Source organism: Mytilus edulis, chromosome 1 (assembly GCF_963676685.1).
Source record: "Mytilus edulis chromosome 1, xbMytEdul2.2, whole genome shotgun sequence".
NCBI lineage: Eukaryota > Metazoa > Mollusca > Bivalvia > Mytilida > Mytilidae > Mytilus > Mytilus edulis.
In genome coordinates, this window is record NC_092344.1 from 16,293,815 (window position 1) to 16,315,055 (window position 21,241).

The 21,241-nt window shown below is 32.8% G+C and overlaps 1 protein-coding gene across 1 annotated transcript in view; it reads left to right on the plus strand.

The window, feature by feature from the left end:
• LOC139524974 (glutamate receptor ionotropic, NMDA 3A-like) overlaps positions 1-21,241 on the plus strand; it is a 70,182-nt gene that overhangs the window by 25,935 nt on the left and 23,006 nt on the right. The window contains exons 2-4 of the mRNA XM_071320147.1: positions 10,669-11,255; positions 14,417-15,464; positions 20,615-20,748. Of these exons, the coding sequence (XP_071176248.1) occupies positions 10,669-11,255; positions 14,417-15,464; positions 20,615-20,748 (1,769 nt within the window). The remainder of the gene's footprint in view (positions 1-10,668; positions 11,256-14,416; positions 15,465-20,614; positions 20,749-21,241) is intronic.

A 21,241-nucleotide genomic window follows, 5' to 3' on the forward strand; every position in this document is an offset into this window, starting at 1 on the left:
AGTAATCGAAAATAATTTGGTTTTCAGTGAACCTGTATGGATTAGGAAATGAAACGATTGCAAGTGTGTGAAGTATCAATTGTATCGAGGCTGATCATTTGTGGCTTATCATCAAACCAGTGGAACCAATCAATTTGTTTCTGTTTGTATAACAACACTTGTAGGAATCGCACAATGGCAACAGTATATATACTAAGTTAAAAATCTGTTTTCTAGTGCAATCCTATAACAAATAAATCATTTTAATTCAGTTCTATATGAACCGTTGATAGATGAGTATTGTTGTCAAAAATAAAGTACCAGAATGTTATGTAAATGATCAATTTAAATGGTCTAGACACGTCTTAATGACTACTGCAAGATCTGCACATTTATCCGTATGTCATAAACAGTACTGGGATGGACAATCAGTAATGGATTTTAATATTTTGACTCATATCAACATGATTTGCGTCTTAAAGAAAGACTAAAGACACCAATGGGAAAATCAAAATTCATAAGTTACTAGTCGCAGAGAGGCCGACGAAATTAAGGCTAACAAACAAAAGACGTTGAAATAACGATCAACAATCCAGCTAACAATAAACACTGGGAAACAGGAATTCATCAAAAACCTGAATTCATATTTAACCTAACCGTGACGTGTAAGTCTATTCAAGGTATTTGAATACACTGATTTCTAAAGGATTTTTTTAAACATAAAGGGTCTAATTAATCTGTCGTATATGGTTGTAAACCTATTCAAAGCTCTCAATCAAATATCATATGCCATTTTTGTGATATCTTTGATGACCCTCATCAGTAACGCAATAACCGGATGGACTAAAAAGCAACGTTGCAAATGAAATTCGCACTTTATAATTTGTATGCGTCTTATGGAAATCATCTTGCAATGTTAGAACTGACGTTATGATTAACTTGCATGAGTCTTATCCTGCCTATTCACATATTTAAAATTTCAATCAAACTCATCGACTACAACAGGCGAGGAAGTAAAATAGAGAAACCAAGATAGGTTTGATAACGAAAACAAACTCAAAGACCTGACGTTGCAAAAAGAGACACTCAGAAACTATCTGGGAGTAATCGCATTTACTTCAGCTAGCTAAACGCCTAAAACAACTGATAAACATAATCATACATTTAAGATTAAAATATCAATCAGTACACATCCAACATCAAATAGAAGTAGTGTACATCTGTATTGACTCTCACACCTCATAGTAATGATACTTTCTATGGTAGCGAGAGAAAAAAGATTCTGCAGTTGAGTTATATTCAAAAATATTCCCGCAATATCTCGACCTTGATATCTGCTGTGACTCAGACCTTTAATTTCAATGCACATGTAATCAAAGTTTGGGTTCAGATGGATCTTACACTTTTTGAGATATTTCAATACCTTCCCTGAAAACTTTCATTTATATTGAACATTCTTTTTATTGTAGATTCTTTATTTCATACGTAAGATTATTGCTGTGAATCTGAAAGAAACATATAGTTTTCCAAAACAAAATCGAAAATTTTCTTGAAATGGATAATAAACATTGTTGTTGAAATGACTATACACAATATTTTCAATTTGATATTGATGTAGTACGGAAGCCGATAAGGACCATTCAAAAAAATTAATTTATGTCGTAATTACGACATCACTATGTCGTAATTTTGACATAACATGTCGTTATTACGACATCGCTATGTCGTAATTTCGACATTACATGTCGTTATAACGACATCGCTATGTCGTACTTTCGACATAACATGTCGTAATTACAACATCACTATGTCGGAAGAGCTATAGGTCATCATAATGACTTCAATAATTAAAAAAAACCCGCATAGTCAGTTATAAAAGAGGGACGAAATATACCAGAGGGAGAGTCCCCGAAATGACAGATGTTTAACAATTCAATTCAAACGAGAAAAATAACGGTTTTAATAATGTACAAACAAAGACCAAAAACAAATATTTAACACAGCAACAAACGACAACCACTGAATTACAGACTCCTGACCGCTATGTGATAATAACGACAACCTTAGAGTTTAACTCTTTTTGAAGAGATAGGAAATTCAAAATGGTCGTCAGTAAAGGCAAATTTTGTAGCGTAAACAAGTTCATCTTTTTTTTAGAGAATTATAAACACTATTTGCAATCAACTGAATTGAAGTTATTTACTTGCACCTCGAGACTTGCACATACTAGAAATTTAATTTATAATCAAGTCAACTGAGACCCAGTTTAAAAGGGGAAGAAATCCAATCTCCTTGGAGCCTCTAATTATGCTTCGCATGTACAGATTTGTGTAAATTATGAAGTCCTCCATTTCCATTGCAGGTTCTGAATAAGCTTTTCCCAATAAAAACTAATATGTTAAGCTTTGGACTCATAGTGCTCAGACCCACGGACCTCTGTACCTTCATTTGTACACAATTGAATCTTAATGTACTAATGAGACTTAATGCAAATTATAACTGCATTGCTATTGTTGGTTCTTAATGAGATTCTCCAAGCGTCCTCACCATTGAAGCCTTATTAAAACTTTGTACCCCAAGTTCTTTTAACCACTGTTCCCCAGGACAACTAATCCCACAAACTTAGGGGGGTGGTTAAGATCCCGCTAGCATGTTCAACCCGCCACTTTATGTATGTGTCTGTCCCAAGTCTTTAATTCCGAGGTTGTCGTTTGTTGATGTGTTACATATCTGTTTTTCGTTTATTTTTGTACATAAAATATGCCGTTAGTTCTTCTCGTTTGAATTGTATTTCATTTGTCATTTCGAGGCCTTTTATAGCTGATTATGCGGTATGGGCTGTGATCATTGTTGAAGGCCGTACGGTGAACTATAATTGTCAATTTCTGTGTCATTTGGTTTCTTGTGGAGAGTTGTCTCGTTGGCAATCATACCACATCTTCTTTTTTTGTATTTACTCCTCATTATATAAGGATCATCCATTCTCTAAGATTGGTCAAAGATGGCTGGTAGTTCTTATAGAGAAGATTTTGGATGAATAATTGAGTGAGTAGACGAATGAGAAAGAATGGAATTGGAGCCTATGTTTGGACCCCTAATAATCGAGCCTAATGGATCCCCTGACCTTCGCCTATCACTCAAGGAAGTTGTGTTTAGCACCCAAAGTGGTATGCGAGCGATTGCTATCGCTTGTTGTCCGTCGTCGTCTGTCGTAAGTGTATTATTAAATCTCCTTTGAAACTACTATTCCCAAAACTGTCGAGGGTTCATCATGACAAAATGGAGCTAAGCCGAAAATTTAAGAATGATCAGTTTAAACCATACCTGAGTTGTGTCCTCTAAAATATTTTTATGGATAGCTACATGTATTGTCATCACTTGGCGTTCGTCGATTATGACCGGTAACCAACAAAATGGAGACTGATACTTAGTAAAGGCAATAGTGATATAAATAGAAATAAAAGTAAACGATAACTACAGACGATGACGGACGACAAGCAATTGCACAATCACACATTACCCTTAGAGTACTAAACACATCTTCTTCCTACATACATGCCAAATATAATAGAGACTCCAAGGAGCTTAAATTGGTCACCATTAATATAGGTCCTATTTGACTTGATTATGAAATAAAGTTTTATCATGTGCAGACATATAGAGTAAATAACTAAATATCAATCAAGCTTGATTGAATTCAGAGTTTATCCTTCTCAAAACGAAAATGAATGTGTTTACAATAGTGTTTTTGTCATCACTGGCGGCCATATTTAACTTCGGATCATGTCAAACGCAACAGCCTTTTTTAAAGACATCGGATCCTAGCTCCACAATGTTTATTTATACTAAGTTTAAACTCAGTCATTTTAGTGTTCTTAAAAAGAATATTTTGAACATTTTTAAAGTCCCTTGGCGGTCATGTGTTTTAACCAATTTGAAATTATAAGTTACAACACTTGAATATGACCTTATAGGGCACACGTATATCAAGTTTGATTGTTTCAATGCTCAAAAAGTAACAAGGCTATGGTCGTTATTTCGACATAACATGTCGTTATTACGACATAGCGATGTCGTAATTTCCACATAATATGTCGTTATAACGACATAGATTGTTAATTACGACATAGCGATGACGTTTTAACGACATAATATGTTGAAATTACGACAAAGCGATGTCGTAATAACGGCATGTTATGTCGAAATTACGACATAGTGATGTCCTTATTACGACATGCTATGTCGTTATTAGACCTTTTCAACATCTGTTGACACCTACAGTTGAGAACGACTACAACAGGTAAAATGTGAGGGGTCGTCTCAAAACTTAAAAAAATTGAAATCATTATTGATTTTATTGCTTTCATTGTCAATGATACAGCTTTCCTACAGAGTCCAAATAACATGGATTTTTTTTAATTTATTATAAAGAAAATGATGGACTTTAAGTCACATTTCATCTTTTTAGACGTTGAGCTTCTAGCTGTTCTGGTGGAATTTGGGAAATGAAAAGAACAAAGGATGTTTAATTGTAGTTGATATTTAATTAATCAATGTTTTACCATAAATATGTATGTTGACAAGAGCGGCGCATGTTTCCACAATGTCTGTTGGTTTTAGCTTTGGGTGCCTCCATAATGTACTCAATACTTTGTATATTTTCAATTCACCAATTTGGTGTTCCACTTGAATTCTGTATTCACCAATCACGCGATTAAATTTTCTCTCAAATGTTATGCTTTACGATTAATTTGAGGTGTTGTTAAAGCATCGGTCACATCTTACCGGATAGCTCGAACGGACACCTAACGGATAACTTTTTTTCAATCCGTTCATGTCCGTTAGACGTCCGTTCTTATCCGTTAGACGTCCGTCCATATCCGTTGCATGTCCGTTAAGCGTACGTTTTATCCGTTGCATGTCCGTTAAGCGTACGTTTTATCCGTCGGCGTCCGTTCTGTCTGGTGGAAAATTTTGAGCATGTTCAAAACTTTGATCGGACGTCCAACGGATAAAATGTCCGTTGAACGTCCGTTAGGCGTCCGTTTTGTACGGTACTCGTCCGTTTCTTTTCCGTTTTGTATCCGTTACCAGTCCGTTATACATCCGTTGGAGGTCTGGAAGATAAATTCACCAACTGACTTCTACCGGACGTTTAACGGATAAAACGGATGTTGAACGGATGAGAAACGGACTTCTACCGGACGTATAACGGATAAAACGGATGATAAACGGATCTAAAACGGATAAATGCAAATTGAAAATTTCGCGTCAGAAATGCCAATTATTCAATTTGGTATGTCAGATTTCTTAAGGTTCATGAATTCTTATTATTCATAATCGATCTTAGAGTATAGGCACGTCTTCACAATCAAGCAGTTCTTATTCAGGCCAGACACTGTCCTTTGGCGGAATTTAAAAGAATAAACCAAAACCAGTTACACAGAAACATTTTGAATATATATGCGATTTACATGAATTATTATTGTCGCCTTTGATTTTTCCGTATATCTTGTTCATCCGTTTTATCCGGTACGCTTCCGTTAAGTGTCCGTTTTATGCGGTACTCGTCCGTTGAATGTACGTTCGACATCCGTTCTGTCCGGTACGTGTCCGTTTCTCGTACGTTGCATATCCGGTGTGTGTCCGTTATGCATCCGTTACACGTCCGTTTTATTCGGTCAGTACATCAACGGACCCCCAACGGATAACAATTTTGTCAACGGACAACTTTTATTTTCATCCGTTAGGCGTCCGTTCGTGCTATTCGGTAAGGTGTGACCGAGGCTTAATGGTGTAACTAAAGGATGACGATTTGGATAAACTTTGTCTCTAAGGAGAACTGGAAATGCAGCGTAAATCTAAAGTACGAAAAAAACTTTGTTCCGGAAATTAGATTTAGAGAAACAAATTCTGACCCGGTGAAAACAAAACAAAATATAGAAATGACAATGTATAAATAAAATCAACGAAATTTAATTAATTTCTTGTAAGAAACCCAAAGGTCATTTTCAAGGACAAAATGACGAAGGGACAAGGTATGTTATTTTCGGGACATCAGCCGTTGGTCTCCAAATCACTGATTAGCAATGTCCATTTTGATTTTGCAATATCAACAAGCTCTATATGATATAATTACTAACAACTTGAAATATAAATTCCATACGCAGGTGTGTAAAGAAAATGCACTGCTTAGATGTTGTAACATTAAAACGAGAAGTCAATTATATTTTTTTTTCAAAATTCATCATGAAAAACATCAACTCTAGAGAACTAGAGAAGTCCGCCGTTGATAAAAAAAAATATAGATGTGATATTTTCCTAAGACCTTCAAAATCAATATGTGGTTATCCCTCTAGAAATTGAATATGTACATCCACTAAGACAAAGATCGGTTGAACAATCCCAATTTGGTCGTGTTCACAAGTGTGATACGGACGTACGGACAGTCCAGTAAGTATTTTTCATAAATGGAAAATATCATAAAAGCTTTTGCACCAACAAATGAATCGTTATTTACATGCGGCAAATATTTGGTAAAAGACTCGCTTAATCATAAAATTGAAGAGAAAGCGGACCAGGATGCAGAATGGTTGCTGTATTTGTTTTAATCAATTTAACATAAAATGTCGTGTAAATACATACAAAATAAGAATATTATATGACAGTGACATATATTTATTTATTTATTTGGTTGATATATATTCTGAAGCTATATAGTCAAGACAGTATATAAACGCCAATCCAATATAAATAAATTTGGTGTATTTACTGTCTTCTGATTGGTTAAAAGAATTAGCTTTATTTTCAATGTTATCAATTTTTATGGCGACACGCCCACTCTAACGTTGTGTATTCATACGCAAACATCTGTGTACGTTGTTATTCATATTAATATACATCTTTGAGCCTTATTTTTGATAGAAATTTATTTATAATGAATGGCAATAATTTATTTGGAATTTATTGAACCATAAAATTATTTTTTGACTCTTCGCGGATTATTCAATGTGAAGAGTCAAAAATTAATTTTATGGTTCAATAAATTCAAAATAAATAACAGCCATTCATTAAATGTTACGTATTGATAATCATGATGGTTTTTGTCTTTGAGAAGACTCATCTATTTTACCTGTAAACTGTAGGTGTCATTAGTCGGTGTCGAGAGATGTTGAAAAGATCTATTACGACATGCTATGTCGCAATTACGACATAATTAATTTTTTTTTGAATGGCCTTTATCGGCTTCCGTAATGTAGAGAAAGAGAATATATAACTTTTACTTGTAAATAAAAATGTAACTGTATTATTTTATTGATAAACTTGAAGAAGAATTGCATGCAAAACTGACAAACTAAATACATTACTAAAGATATAATTTTCATAGATAAACTTACACTGTTTTGATTAAATGATAAATTTATGTTGTTTTAATGCTATTTCAGGATGTTATTTGACAAAATTGGAATAAATGTATTCCATATAATTGCTGTGAAAATTACAAGGTATTACTGCGTAATGTAATATTAATGAACAAACGATGAATCTGTTATTTGTGATTTATTGATATTCAAATTATTATTTAATCAATATGTCTTCAGAGACATCATTTTGATGGGCAAAATCTTATTTCTAATTTCAATATTGTAATCCGAAGTTAAATCAACGATATTGATAATATCATCTTTAATATCAAACTGAATAATATATCCTCTGCTGTGAAATTTGAGGCAACAGTGTGTTTTACTAATGCTCAAATCTCAGTAATCAATGAAAAAGATGCAAATCAAGGAAACAAACAAAAAAATGAAGGAATGGCGCGAACTCTCTCGTATAGGGACGAAACCGGATGTTTCGACAGGATTAGCGTCTATTGCTTTGCATGCACTAGCCGCCATGCGAATCCATACTCATGCCAAATGTCACAATCGATAAAGTCATTTCTGAATATTTTAATAAAAAATAAATGGTAACAAAAATATCGACGCTTCAAAAAAAATAACTTAAACGGGCAAACGTATGAAAAGGTTCTTTCATTAGCGGAGAAAAAAATGACATTATCAGGGGAGCAACTAGAAACCATTTGCAGAGGAACAACAGGCAAGCTATGATCAAATTTGAAACGAAGTCCAAGAAAAACTTAACAGAAAATTTCAGAGTTGTTATACGATCCAAAATAAAAATTCGGGGACGAATTCGGATGGTGCTGAATAGGTTGAAGTTTAAGATTCGATAAAGCTAATGCCATATTTATATGGTTACGGAAATCAGGTCCTCTTATATCAAGTTCAAATATATTGTCTTTTTGATTTTGTTTTGTTTTTTTGCGCGCTTCCAAATTGGACGTGAAAATATTATAGAGTTTTTCTCATTAAAGTTAACTCTTTGATTAAGTGTTGCGAATATTCTTGGATTTCTAAGATGGTTCGGTTTCTTATGGATGGATACGCATTAATTCTTTTAGAAAAAAAATTAAGGTAACATACCGTCCTTAACAAAATAATAAAAAAGCATGCTTATTGAAAGACATAACCATAGTAACTAAAATGCATTCTTCCCAAAAAGACAACAACATATGAATGCGAGAACAATATAGCTATTGTTAACGATTCATTTGCGACAATAAACAATTCATTTTTGTACTAAAAGTTTTATGTTTCTTTAAAAAAAACCATAACACCCAACAATGACAACGCTTGGTTTAGAATGAGTAGAAATTTCATGTTTATGATCTCGTTCTAGATTAATAGACGCCACTGACTTTCTTGGCGCTTCTTAGTCTACTCAGCCATCCTGTATTCAGCTATTATATAATAGGTTTGATATCAGAAATGACAATCTGTCGGATAACGAAACATAAGTTATTATTTACACTCAATTCCAAGAGGGTGTCCGGTATCTACGAGGTATGATATTTATGCGGGATACACGTTTCTTTCATTAAATATTAGATGCTTATAAATAAAAATCAAGCGATGTAATTGGAAGCAATGAATTAAACGTTTTCGAAATTAAAAAACCCCAAGATGATTGATTGTACAAGACATTTTGTACAAAAGCAAGACATATTACTTATACAAGATATTTATGTAACTGTAGAAATTGGACAAGATGAGGCACAAACAAAATTATACAATTGAAATCATTTTTGTTGTAACGCTTCTTACTGAAAATGATATTATCACTTTTTTTCATTTCGTAGTAATTTTTAAAAACACAGCATTCAGTTCTTATTTTTACAGATCTTGGAATTAAAAATATTTATGTAGGTTACTGACATTTGTGAATTCTGAAAACACATAAGTTCGGTGGATATTGTCTTATAAGATAAAGTCATAATGCGAAAAATGTATGATGAAGATATAGATTAAATAGTAGATATCAGAAACATATAATACATTATTATGTATTATATGTCTCTGTAGATATTAACACGCTAAATATTCATTAAATTTCAATAATTGTTAAACATTTAATTATACTAGGATAATAATATATTGTTATATTTCTATAACTATCTTTTCAAGTTAGAAAATTTGTGATGTTTTAAAATTTAACTGTTAGCATGATTTAAAAATAAGTATTGATTTAAAGGAAGGTGGAGCCTATAATTCTATAAATGAGGGTTGTTTTTATACAGTTATTTTGTGAACTGATCAAATAATTCGTCTTTCAGGCAATAAAACTTTAGCATTTGTATGATTTGAACGTAGACTGAAAATATTACAATTTATCTCAACACATCATCATGTGTCACTATCAAGTAGACTTTCGTCCCATGACGTTTTAATATATAATTCACAAAAATAACAAAAAGTCAGTACCCAGCAACGTCCACTCTGTGGTTTTGCTAGATGTATTTGTATGTGTATCCTTCTGACGGGTTAAGCCTTTTTTCAACTGATTTTTATAGTTCGATCTTAAGTTGTACTGTTAAATCTATGTCCCAGATAAGAGGAGGTTTGGGATACGGTTAACATATTTACCCCCTCTCCCTTTTCCACCGACATTCTGTATGTATGTGCCTTTCCAAAGCCAGGAGCCTGTAATTCAGTGCAATGTTTGTTGTTACATATTTGTTTTCCGTTCATTGCTTGGTACAATATTTGTTTAATTTATCAAGACAATTTTGTCTCATGTACATTTATTGTTGTTTCCTTCCTCCAATTATCCAGAGAGAAAAAAACAAGAACCCAACAATACAATTATCCAGAGAGAAAAAAACAAGAACCCCACAATACAATTATCCAGAGAGAAAAAAAACCTGAACCCCACAATACACATTTTTCAATGAACCCATTTATAGTAAAACTAAGAATATGAGGACTTCTGAAGCCTTTGCTACAGTTGTCGTTTGTTGCAGACTGTTATTATTTTTTGTCTCCGTGAATCGATGTTTTTTTTTTTTTTTAATTATTGTTACTCATTTTCTTGTCGGAGCTTTTTAAAGCTCACTATACGTTCTGTAATAACGTTTGATTACTAAATTCTGTGTCGTTTCGACTCTGTTGGATACATGTTGTTATATCAAAGGCTATAATACAACATCTTCTAAATTTATTTTAAGTTAGGTCAAACACATGAAAATTAAAATTACATATATATATAGATACATCTGTCTTCATCAATTGATAACCTTGCCTATTTGAACTAGAATAAATTTTATTCATTATTATTCTATAATTCCAGGTTAGTAATAGTCTACAATTACAAATGGAACCCACCATTTCACAGATAGCCAGAGGAGTATCAAAATTTTTCTCGGCAAATTTCTGGTTCAAATTCGTGCTTTTAATTGAAAAAGAATATATTTCCGATGGATTTTATAGTGAGCTCAAATTACTTTCTAGTGAAAAGAAATGGAACATTACTGTTTATTTTATTTCTTCGAGTTGGACTTGTACCAATATATGCAATTTAATAGCAAAAGTATTCAGGAACGAACGCAAAATCGTTGTTTTACATACAAAACCTGAATTAGCAAAGGTGATATTTAGATGTACAAATTATGTGATGAATTCTAGTATTTCCTGGTTCTTGACGGATAAAGTGTTTACACGCAAAAGAGCTTTGTTAAAGTATTATCCCACTGGAGCTTTGGCTGTGACTATCAGTGAACAAACATATCTAGAGGATATATTGAAGGATAGTATCAATGTGGTTATAGAGGCAATAGTAAATATACCAAAAGATATTAGAAGCTTTTCGCTACCAGTAAATCACAATTGTCGGACAGTTTCAAGTAGTGAACAATCATTGGGCCTCTTTTTTTACAGGTTAGTTTCAATACATGAAGAAAAATAGCTCATATTTTATTTTATTTTTTTATTCACAGACCGGTATGTTTGTAGGAAATAATATATTATTTAATTACTAAAAAAATGAAACTAATAATGCATGAATAGGAAAACAGAAAATGTCCAAACTTGACACGGACAGCACAAAAGACCACACAAGCTACCAGCAAGTAACTACTCGTAACACATGGATGTAAACACAGAGTAACACAACCTCTAACAACAATTGTATAGATAGCCATGACTTTGGTACATGCGCCGGTTAAACTAGTTTTACATTATCAAAAATATTCCATTTTGTTTATCAGGACACCTTAAAAGTAAACTACACAATAAAAAACCTCCACAGTGCGGCAACCAATATTTAGTTTTTTTAATAAAATATAAATGTCAAACTGGTTTAATTTAGAAATGTCAATTCGTGTCCCTTTCTAAATTGAACAAATGCAATGCTGTTTACAAAAATAACATGTCCATGTTTTTGTGTATAAAAATAAATCCTATGATGAAAAACAATACATCTGATTTTACAAGAGTTATTCGCTATTCCTAGTCATAGGACTGGTAACAAGTACATGTAGATGTCCTCGTTTGATTTTTATGCGATCTGTAGTTGTTTGGGTTTTATTTTAATTACGCAACTCAAACCAACTAAACTTTTAGATGGAAGAAATCTATAAGAAATGACTGGCAAACAACTACACATAACAAAACAAAACAATTATTTTGAAGAATTCTTATAAGAGGTCATAATCGATATGAGCATACTAACACATGATTACGAGTGTACAGATACTGTATGTTAAATGACATAGAATAGTGCAACCAAGTCACATCTCATATAGTAAATAAAAACAAAACAGACACATATTGAATTGAAAACGGTGGGAATCAATGTAAACTCCAAATACGATTAGAATAGCTATATCAGGGTAAGAATCGCATGCTATCAATGTATCTCAATTGCTATTTCAATCGTATAGGCAGTAGTAATAGTCGACAGAACTGATAGATAGTCAAAATAATTGACATATAAAAAATAATAAAAAAAAAAAAAAAAAAAATTGCCAAAATTAAGAAAACAAATTTGCAAAATAAAAAATGAATAATTAGCAAAACAAAAAACATGAAAAACACTTTAAAAATTTTTTTTTGCCCTAAATTAAAAAAAAAACATTAAAGAATTCCGATTTTGAGGAAACAAAAAGTATTTGATAATGCGCAGCAAAATCGGTGATGAAAAAAAGGAACGCTTCGTAAAAAATACATTAAATTTTGTTCTTGATGTTATCAGAGGTGTATAGAATTTGATGATAATGAAAATGCAACATATGAATGAATTTTCGACACCAGTATACAATTGCGTGCACCCCTTATTACCCCAAGAAAACTAATGATACACCGCCACGTCTGGTCGGGGTTGAAACATTAATCCTGATGAAACATGGAGAGAGAGACCGTAACACTTTCAGCACGTTTAAGTTCTTTGATTGGTCCTAATGTTGTTTCTGTCAAGACAGAGTTTAGTCCCATGTGCAACGTACATTGTTTTCCAGTTGCAATAGAAAATTCCGACCAAAATCATTTTAAAACCATTTAGCAGACCATACCTAAAGGATTAATTGATAAACTGTTTTGTCCTAAATATGCATGTAACATGATGTTCAGTGGTTCTCGTTTGTTGATGTTGTTCATAGTTTCCTGTTTGAGTGGTTTCATTTTAGTCATTTTTGGGACCTTTTATAGCTTGATTGTTGGTGTAAGTCAAGGTTCTGCATTGAAACCGTACTTTGATCTATAATTGTTAACTTTTATAAATTGTGACTTGGATGGTGAGTTGTCTCATTATCACTCATACCGCATCTTCTTATATCTATATTATTATTGGAATTGAGTGCTAAGCAAAACCAATCAATAAATTCACGTTATAACGTTACAAAAACAAGTCTCCAAGTCGCAGAGTAACCCACATAACTGCTAGTTTGAATATTACCATTCTACAAAATGTTGTCAATAAAGGAATTTGCATTTTTGATGAACTAAACTCCTTCTTCGATATTTTTTTGTAATGAAATCAATGTGGTTCTTAATTAAGAATGTTTCCAAAAATAACAAAGAAACAAACCTGCAATATTCAAGTCAATCAAAAAATAATATTTAGGTTCTTGATGAATTAAAGGAGTAGGTTCGATAAGGCCCTAAAATGGCCCTCTTTTTTACCTTAAATTTCAAATTACGATTTATTGACCAAAATCATAATGAATCATAGCTAATACATTGACTAGATAGGAAATGAGCCTTTTTGATGAAAATTTACGTTTCTGCATTCTACTGATGACGTCACAAACCATACTCATTTCTATTTCCATGAAAAATCAATGAAAATTGGTTAATTTTGCATTGTTTATTGGACAGGAAACACAGAGTGAATACGTCGACAAAAAAGATCTTGGAACACAATGTATATGTAATGACATTTTGCATGTTTAACTTGAATATTTAGTTTGTCGACGCCTGCGCTCTATGTTTCCTTGTCCTAAATTTAGTTGAAATCTGGCCAATTTTAAACTCCTTTTGAATGTTTATCATGGTTAAATATATACAATTTCGATAATTATACTCAATGCATGCACAGAAGCTTGTGTTAACCACCCGTTTATTTTCGTCCTTCACTGACAGATATATAGGACGGACAAGTTCCATCTCTTTCCAAGATCTTTAAGTTGTTTTCTGTTTTGCCCATTTGAACAGATTATGGGTTTACTAAACATGTACATTGTGAAATATAAGCTGCACACACATAAAGAGAACATTTCGACGATTGAGCTTAACAAGTGAGCCAATAAGCTTTTCATTATATCAAGCAGCAGGTATTGGCAACGTTTATATGTCAAAAGCCCAATAATATTTGATCGTTCTTACACTTGTCTTTTTTTGTCACCTTTTGCATCTTTTCCATTGTCTGTTCTGTCAGACTTATCCTGATAAGTTTTATTTATATTTTGAGGTCGCTGATAAGTCCTGTTCTAAAATTACAACGCCCGTACACGAGACTACGGATCCATTCAGAAGGGTGATGTAAGTGTAGGGAAGCACGATAAATATTGTTTATTTGTAAACATGTGTTGTTTTTATTGCAGAAAAATGTTGGAAGCTTCTATAGAGGGTGTGTCAGGTCCAATGAAATTTAGTTCAGATGGAATATTACAAAGGAATACAATCGATGTTCGTCATCTCGTCAGGAAAGGAAGAAAAAGTACCTGGCGTAGGATAGGCTATGTAAGGGGTGATGACGTATGTCCTTTTGGCATTCTTTGGCCGGACGAACCTATAGAGACACACATTAGGAACAATAAAAAGCATTACAGGATCGTTACAAACCCTGTGCAACCATTTGTTATAAAAAATTCAGAATATGGACTGGATTCGGATACGGGACAGTGTGCAATGTACACTACATGTTTGGAGCTAACGACGAAAGACAAAATAGCTACTATTAAAGCGCTCAGGGATTTTGAAAATGGATTTGTTAACGCTAGTAATCCTTATAATATTAGCTGTTGTCGAGGATTAACAGTTGATCTACTGGATAAACTTGCAGAGGATCTCAATTTTGAATACACTATGTATGTAGTTCAAGATACAGAATACGGAAAGAAAATAAATGGCTCATGGACGGGAATGGTATATGATCTGATGGAAGGCACAGCTCATATGGCCATTGGGGCATTCAGTATTACTAGACCGAGATTAGAAGTGATCGATTTTACATATCCTTATTTCTTTTCTGGATTTTCTGTGTTGTATCATGAAAAAATTGGATATAGCATTTTACATGCTTTTCTGGAACCTTTTCATTCTTACGTGTGGTATTCTATATTTATTTCTGCAACTATTAGTGGAATTTGCTCATCTATATTCGAATGGAATAGTCCTTTTGGTCTAAATCCTTGGGGCCGAAAACGTAAACAGAATTATTGTTTAGCATCGGGATTAACTATGGTTTACTCATTATTATTTGGACATACAGTTAAGACCAAATCACCAAAATCCTGGCCATCCAAAGTTTTACAAAACTTTTGGGCTTGTGCGTGTATTTTCATCATGGCTTCCTATACTGCCAACCTTGCAGCTTATATAGCTGGAAAGCATGCTGGGATTAATTACAATGACCTTCATGATCCAAGGGTAAGTTTAATTGAGTTGAGTTATTTTGGCTTAGAATAAAAAAGCAAAACTACCATTCTCTAAGAGACGAAAAGTCCGCAAGCAGTAGCATCAGTGATTAGAAAAACTCGTTAAATATCTACACCTGATGCTGTATTCGTCTACATAATATTCACTTTCAGATATTGCTATCATGGTCATTATTTTGTGGTCAAAATGATTTTAAAAAGAGACTTATCTACAACTGTAATGCAAATGTATCTAAACTTTTCATCGGCTACCAAATGTATACATTAACAACCATAAATTATGTCACCTTATGGTCTTCGACAATGAGCAAAACCCAAATCGCATACGAAGCTGTGAGAGTTCCGACATGACAAATTTCTAATAATTCAAACATAAAAAAAAACATACAGTCGGATTTAATGTACGATAATCGTTATTTGTATATAAATGAAAAAATAATATGATAGCAACAAAAGACAACCAATGAACTACAGGCTACTTTTAAAATACATATACTTTTATTGATTCAGTTGTCATTTCTGTTGAATAAGCAATTCCTTTTTTCCATTGTTTATTAAGCACATTACATGGCATTGAGAATCGCCAGTAAAGGTCAAACATTGTATATCAGATGAATGCCGTGTATAAAAAGAACTATATTCACCCTTAACACCGCCGAAACTAAAGGCGTAAAAAACTTTTCGATAGTAATCCTGTACAGTTCATAACAATTCGTGTCCTAAAAAGTGCCTTAGTGCATTACAAAAAAAATAAATAAAAAAAATACTAAACTCAAATGAAAATTTAAAACGTACGTACAGTCCCTAATCAAATGGCAAAATCAGAAGCTCAAACTCATCAAACAAATAGATAACAACTGTCATATTCCTGACTTGGTACAGGCATTTTCTAACATAGAAAATGGTGGATCAAACCTGGTTTATTAGCTAGATAAACCTCTTACTTGTGACAGTCGCACAAAATTTGTTTGAGTTTTGACAACGATCGAGTTTATTTCATTATCAACAATTAGTCTTAGATGTGTGATTTTTTTATTAGTTGTAAGTGGCTTTGAACTAGCTGTCAGTAACTGCGAATACTCTCAGATCTGTACTTAGTGTCTTTTTGTTGGGATATACAAGTACTCGGCCACGTCGCCTTTTATTTGTAGTATTTGTATTTTTATCAATCTTATGAGTTAAGCCTTTTTCAACTGATTTTTTTTCTGCTGCTGTACTGTAACACCGCTGTCCAAGGTTAGGGAGAGGATTGGCATTCCGCTAACTTGGCATTCCGCTAACTTGGCATGTTTAACCCTGCTACATTCTGCATGTATGTGTCTGTCCCAAGTCAGGAGCCTGTAATTCAGTGGTTGTTCACTCCCAGTTAGGTTTTAGTGGGGTTCGTGTTGCTCAGTTTTTAGTTTGATATGTTGTGTTTCGTATACTGGTATATTTCTTGGATCTTATTTTTTTTTTTGCCATGGCGTTTTCAGTTGTCATTTTGTCATCGACTAATGCGTTTCGTTATCCCTTTGATATTTTCCATCTCATTATAATACATGTTGTAAAACAGAAAAGGTCACGTACAATTATCTAACATTTAATTATGATACAAACAAAATATCTCATGAAACAAATAAGCTTCATTTAAAACACTTTGGCTTTAATTATAATCACATGTAAAAACCTTATCAAAAACAAGACGAAGCTAACATACAGATATTTTCCATTAAGGAAATGACAGTTTATAATATTTGTATAAAATGTCCTAATAAATCAAGGACATTCTCATCAGATCAAATATTTCATACCGCTGTGTAAATGCATTTCCGATAATGGAAATAAACACTTTAGGTAAGAGCAAAACAGCTACTGAGGGCAATAACTAATTGTCGAGGGCTCCATTGTTCTATGGAAGAATGCATTGGGAATAGCAAGGTGTGATAAAAAAGTAACAAAGTAAATTGGATTTTTAACTTTGCAAATCACAATAATTTTCCTTCAATTAGATTTGAAAAACAACTTTACAGTGTTGCATTTTACAGATTTTGCATTTGGGATGAGTTAGTTTGATTATTTTACTATTTATAACTATCTGACAAAAGTTTATTTAACATCAGAATGAAAAAGTTAAAAAGAAATATTTTTTATATACAGTTATAGATATTTGAATGTTTTTTTGATATCTTTCGCCTCCCCTTGGGGAATAATTGTCAGAAAGTTTCTTATTTTTATTAATTTTAAATGATTATGCTGGTAGGCATACATTGAAGCTAAAAATAAAGATATAAACGTACGTCTCCTTTTGTCACATCACGTACTTATTATATATATAACTTAAAAGGAAATTTCGAAGTGATCCCCTGGATGTGTGTATATGTATGGCGTCAGTCAATACAAATCAGTTTGCACACAACGAACAATGAAAAACCTGCAGTTGAAATCACACATTAAATGTAATGATCTTATGCTTACAGCACATGTAAATATGATGTTATACAATCTATCAAAAAATACTTTACATGACTCTTTAAATAAACTTTTGAGCAAATTGTATCAAAAGAATCTTTGTAATGCCCTGATGGTCGACTGGTAGCATGCTCGTCTTGAGTGCGGTAGAACGAATGTTCACTTTCCAATTAGGTCAAACAAAAACATTTTTTTTTGTTTCTTCACTAGGCACGCGACGATTAGATTTAAGAGAAAATACTGGTCCGTCTGGAATCAGAACAACGTGTACGGTTGTGGTGAAGATTTTCTGCAGACTGCTGCCTTGTTAATTTGCATGTTGAAAATTGGTTTAGAAAAAGCAATGTTCATATGCATTTCACATTACCAGGCGCTCGTGTTGAATATAATTTTTTTATGTTTAATTTGCTACCTAACAATTAACAGCCGTAAACTGCCCGAAAATTAACAAGGCATCAACTTACGACTAATGAACTGATGTTGAGTTACTGTTTTAAGCCAGAGAAATTGCTGATCCATAAAAGGGCTTTGATATGCCATATTTTGATTGGTTGAGCGGGTATTTTAAATAAAACAATACCAATCCATTGCAAATAATCTAGCCTTTTCTCTGATTTATAGGAAACCTTCTGTTACTCCGTTCGACCTTCAGATATTATTTTCTGAATCCTTTTATTTAGCATTCATTTTCCACGGATATGAAATAGTTAACTTATGACAGATTTAATATTAACCATACACGAGTATTGTCCCCTTTATAATTTGACAATACTGACTTATGCAGTACCTGGATGATAGTTAAAGCACTATAGAAAAATGTTTATTTTTTTCTCTATATTATGGTCATTTTAAAAGTACATTCGAAAACCTCTATAGCAGACATATATCTTTCAGAGTAACGCCATATTAAACGCCAGTTAAACGACTTAAATAGGTTAAGTCTGCTTTAAATTATTCACATAATGTAATAAACCTAAAATATAAATGTTGTGCGGTTCTAGATTTATACCACTTGTGTATCTGAGATTTTCCTGCTACATTAAAATTCTCGAACCTGCGTTCGGCAGAATCTGTGATGACAAAATTAGAGTTCGATGTTTATACATTACAGTCAGTGAAAACAAGACCAATCTCTAAAATCGTTTGGCACAAACATCAATGTAGCAAGACGCGTCACATAGAATAATGCAGATAGTAATTTCTTTCAAGTAATTTGATTTCCTAAGACATTTATAGAATCGTTGGATGTCACTTATTGGTGGCCTTCAATGGCCTAGAATGTCACTAATAATTAGTCTCCGTTAACTGTAACAACTATTTTTTCTATTAAGCCGGTGACACGTCTTTTAGAATAGGAAAACAAGACATATCAAAGATAATTATATACTACAGATCAATTATGGTAGAATTGATTTAGAAAATGCCGATAAAATATTGTGCAAGTCAAAGTCGGTTCGGATCATCAGTACACAATGCCTATATATAGAAGAAATAACGTCCCATCTTATTGCGTTTTTATATTTGTAATACTAAATGCAATACTTAATGCACGTATACAGGTATATGGTAATGGTTTATAAAATGTAAATCTTATTACTTAACAAAGACTTCAGCCTAAGCTTTTAACAAAGAAAGCTATATCTGTGTTCTTTTGGGCATTAGGCAGTGTTTTCTGTGCACCATTGCATCTATGGATGCATTGAAAAATATTCTTATAAAAATATTCGATCCCTGTTTAATATAAAATTTTGAATACAGATCTGTTAATCATGTATGGTTACATCCTTACAAGACAATAAACTAAAATAACAATGATTGTTTGTAACCATTTGATAGGGGAAGGCAAATTGATTTATCCACTCTTAAAGTGTTGGATATGTAATATAAATTCCTCTGGTCTGTCTAGTTGATAAATAGCAATTTCGTATTTGACGCTTTAGCTTTCGTAATATTCCATTTTCAATTCCTCTGTGAATATTTCTGCACACACTTTTATTTAAACGAAATGCGAAATCAATTTACCTAACCGTTCGATATAACCAAGTTGTTAATACAGATTAGTTTTAGCGCATGGCAGATGTTATATACTATTATTTTCTTATTCGTGCCCTCAAACGCAAATAAAGTATTTATGAACAAAAACTCAAACACATATCTATGGGAAACAGCTCGCCTAGACGAGTGCAGCAAAGTTTTAGTATCAAAAAACTGTCCTCAAATCACTTTGCCAACACACCAAGACCGCTGCAGCATACATGTCTTACAAACATATATCTACAATGAGAAATAATGAAATAGAATCTTCCATATCACAAAACCATAATTTCATATTAAATGTTCTTTTTAACATCTGCAAAAAAGCAATTTTTCAATGTTAACTTTTACCGCGAATGACCAGTCCGTGCTATCATACAAAGAACTTTAAAATCTTAACTTTGTTAAGGTGACTTATTGTTATGCTAAAATAATTTAAATATTATTGTAAACATAAACACATGTTCCCAATAGAACAACAAACCCATGTGCTATCGATAGTTAAAAAATACATGTATCCTCACACACAAAACACATCCAAATCTCAACGAATGCTCAACCAATAGTATAACCGAGTCTTAATTAGTTAACGTGTATGATGATGATCTACTGTCGATTTCATAATCTATTGATTTGTATGTTTCCACTATATTTCAGTTATTGGGCATTCGAGTTGGTACCTTGGGAGGCAGTGCTGTAGATACAACTTTGAGCAAATTAAACTCTAAACTATACCATGTCAGTCACCGACATCTGGTGCCAAGTTCTGATGAAGGAATAAAAATGCTAATGTAAGATATAACCATTTTCGACATTATTGAAATAGTAAACTTCCTAATTATAATGGAGATCATCATGAAATGTCTGTATTTTCAATATGAAGATAGATTATTTTCGCTATGTGTACGCTTACGTTCCTACAGGAACTTACTAATGTGTTTTTATTACATATGTAGATTTAATCAGACTCCAAGGATTTTTGTTTATCACAAATTGGTACCAATGTCTAATTTTAAGAACGATTATCGAAACAGTAACTTAATTTATTCATCGGTACAAGGACATCATTCATGAGTATAAATCAACATCAAGACATCTTGTCTAGTTTCTTTTGTACTTTCTTTTGTTACCTTTTCTGACATTGGACTCGAACTGAGTTTTACTGTGCGTATTGCTGTGTTTTTGTTTTTCTACATTGGCTAGAGGTATAGGGCGAGGGTTGAAATGTCAAAAGACATGTCCCCCTGCCGCATTTTTGTGCCTGTCCCATGTTAGGAGCCTTTG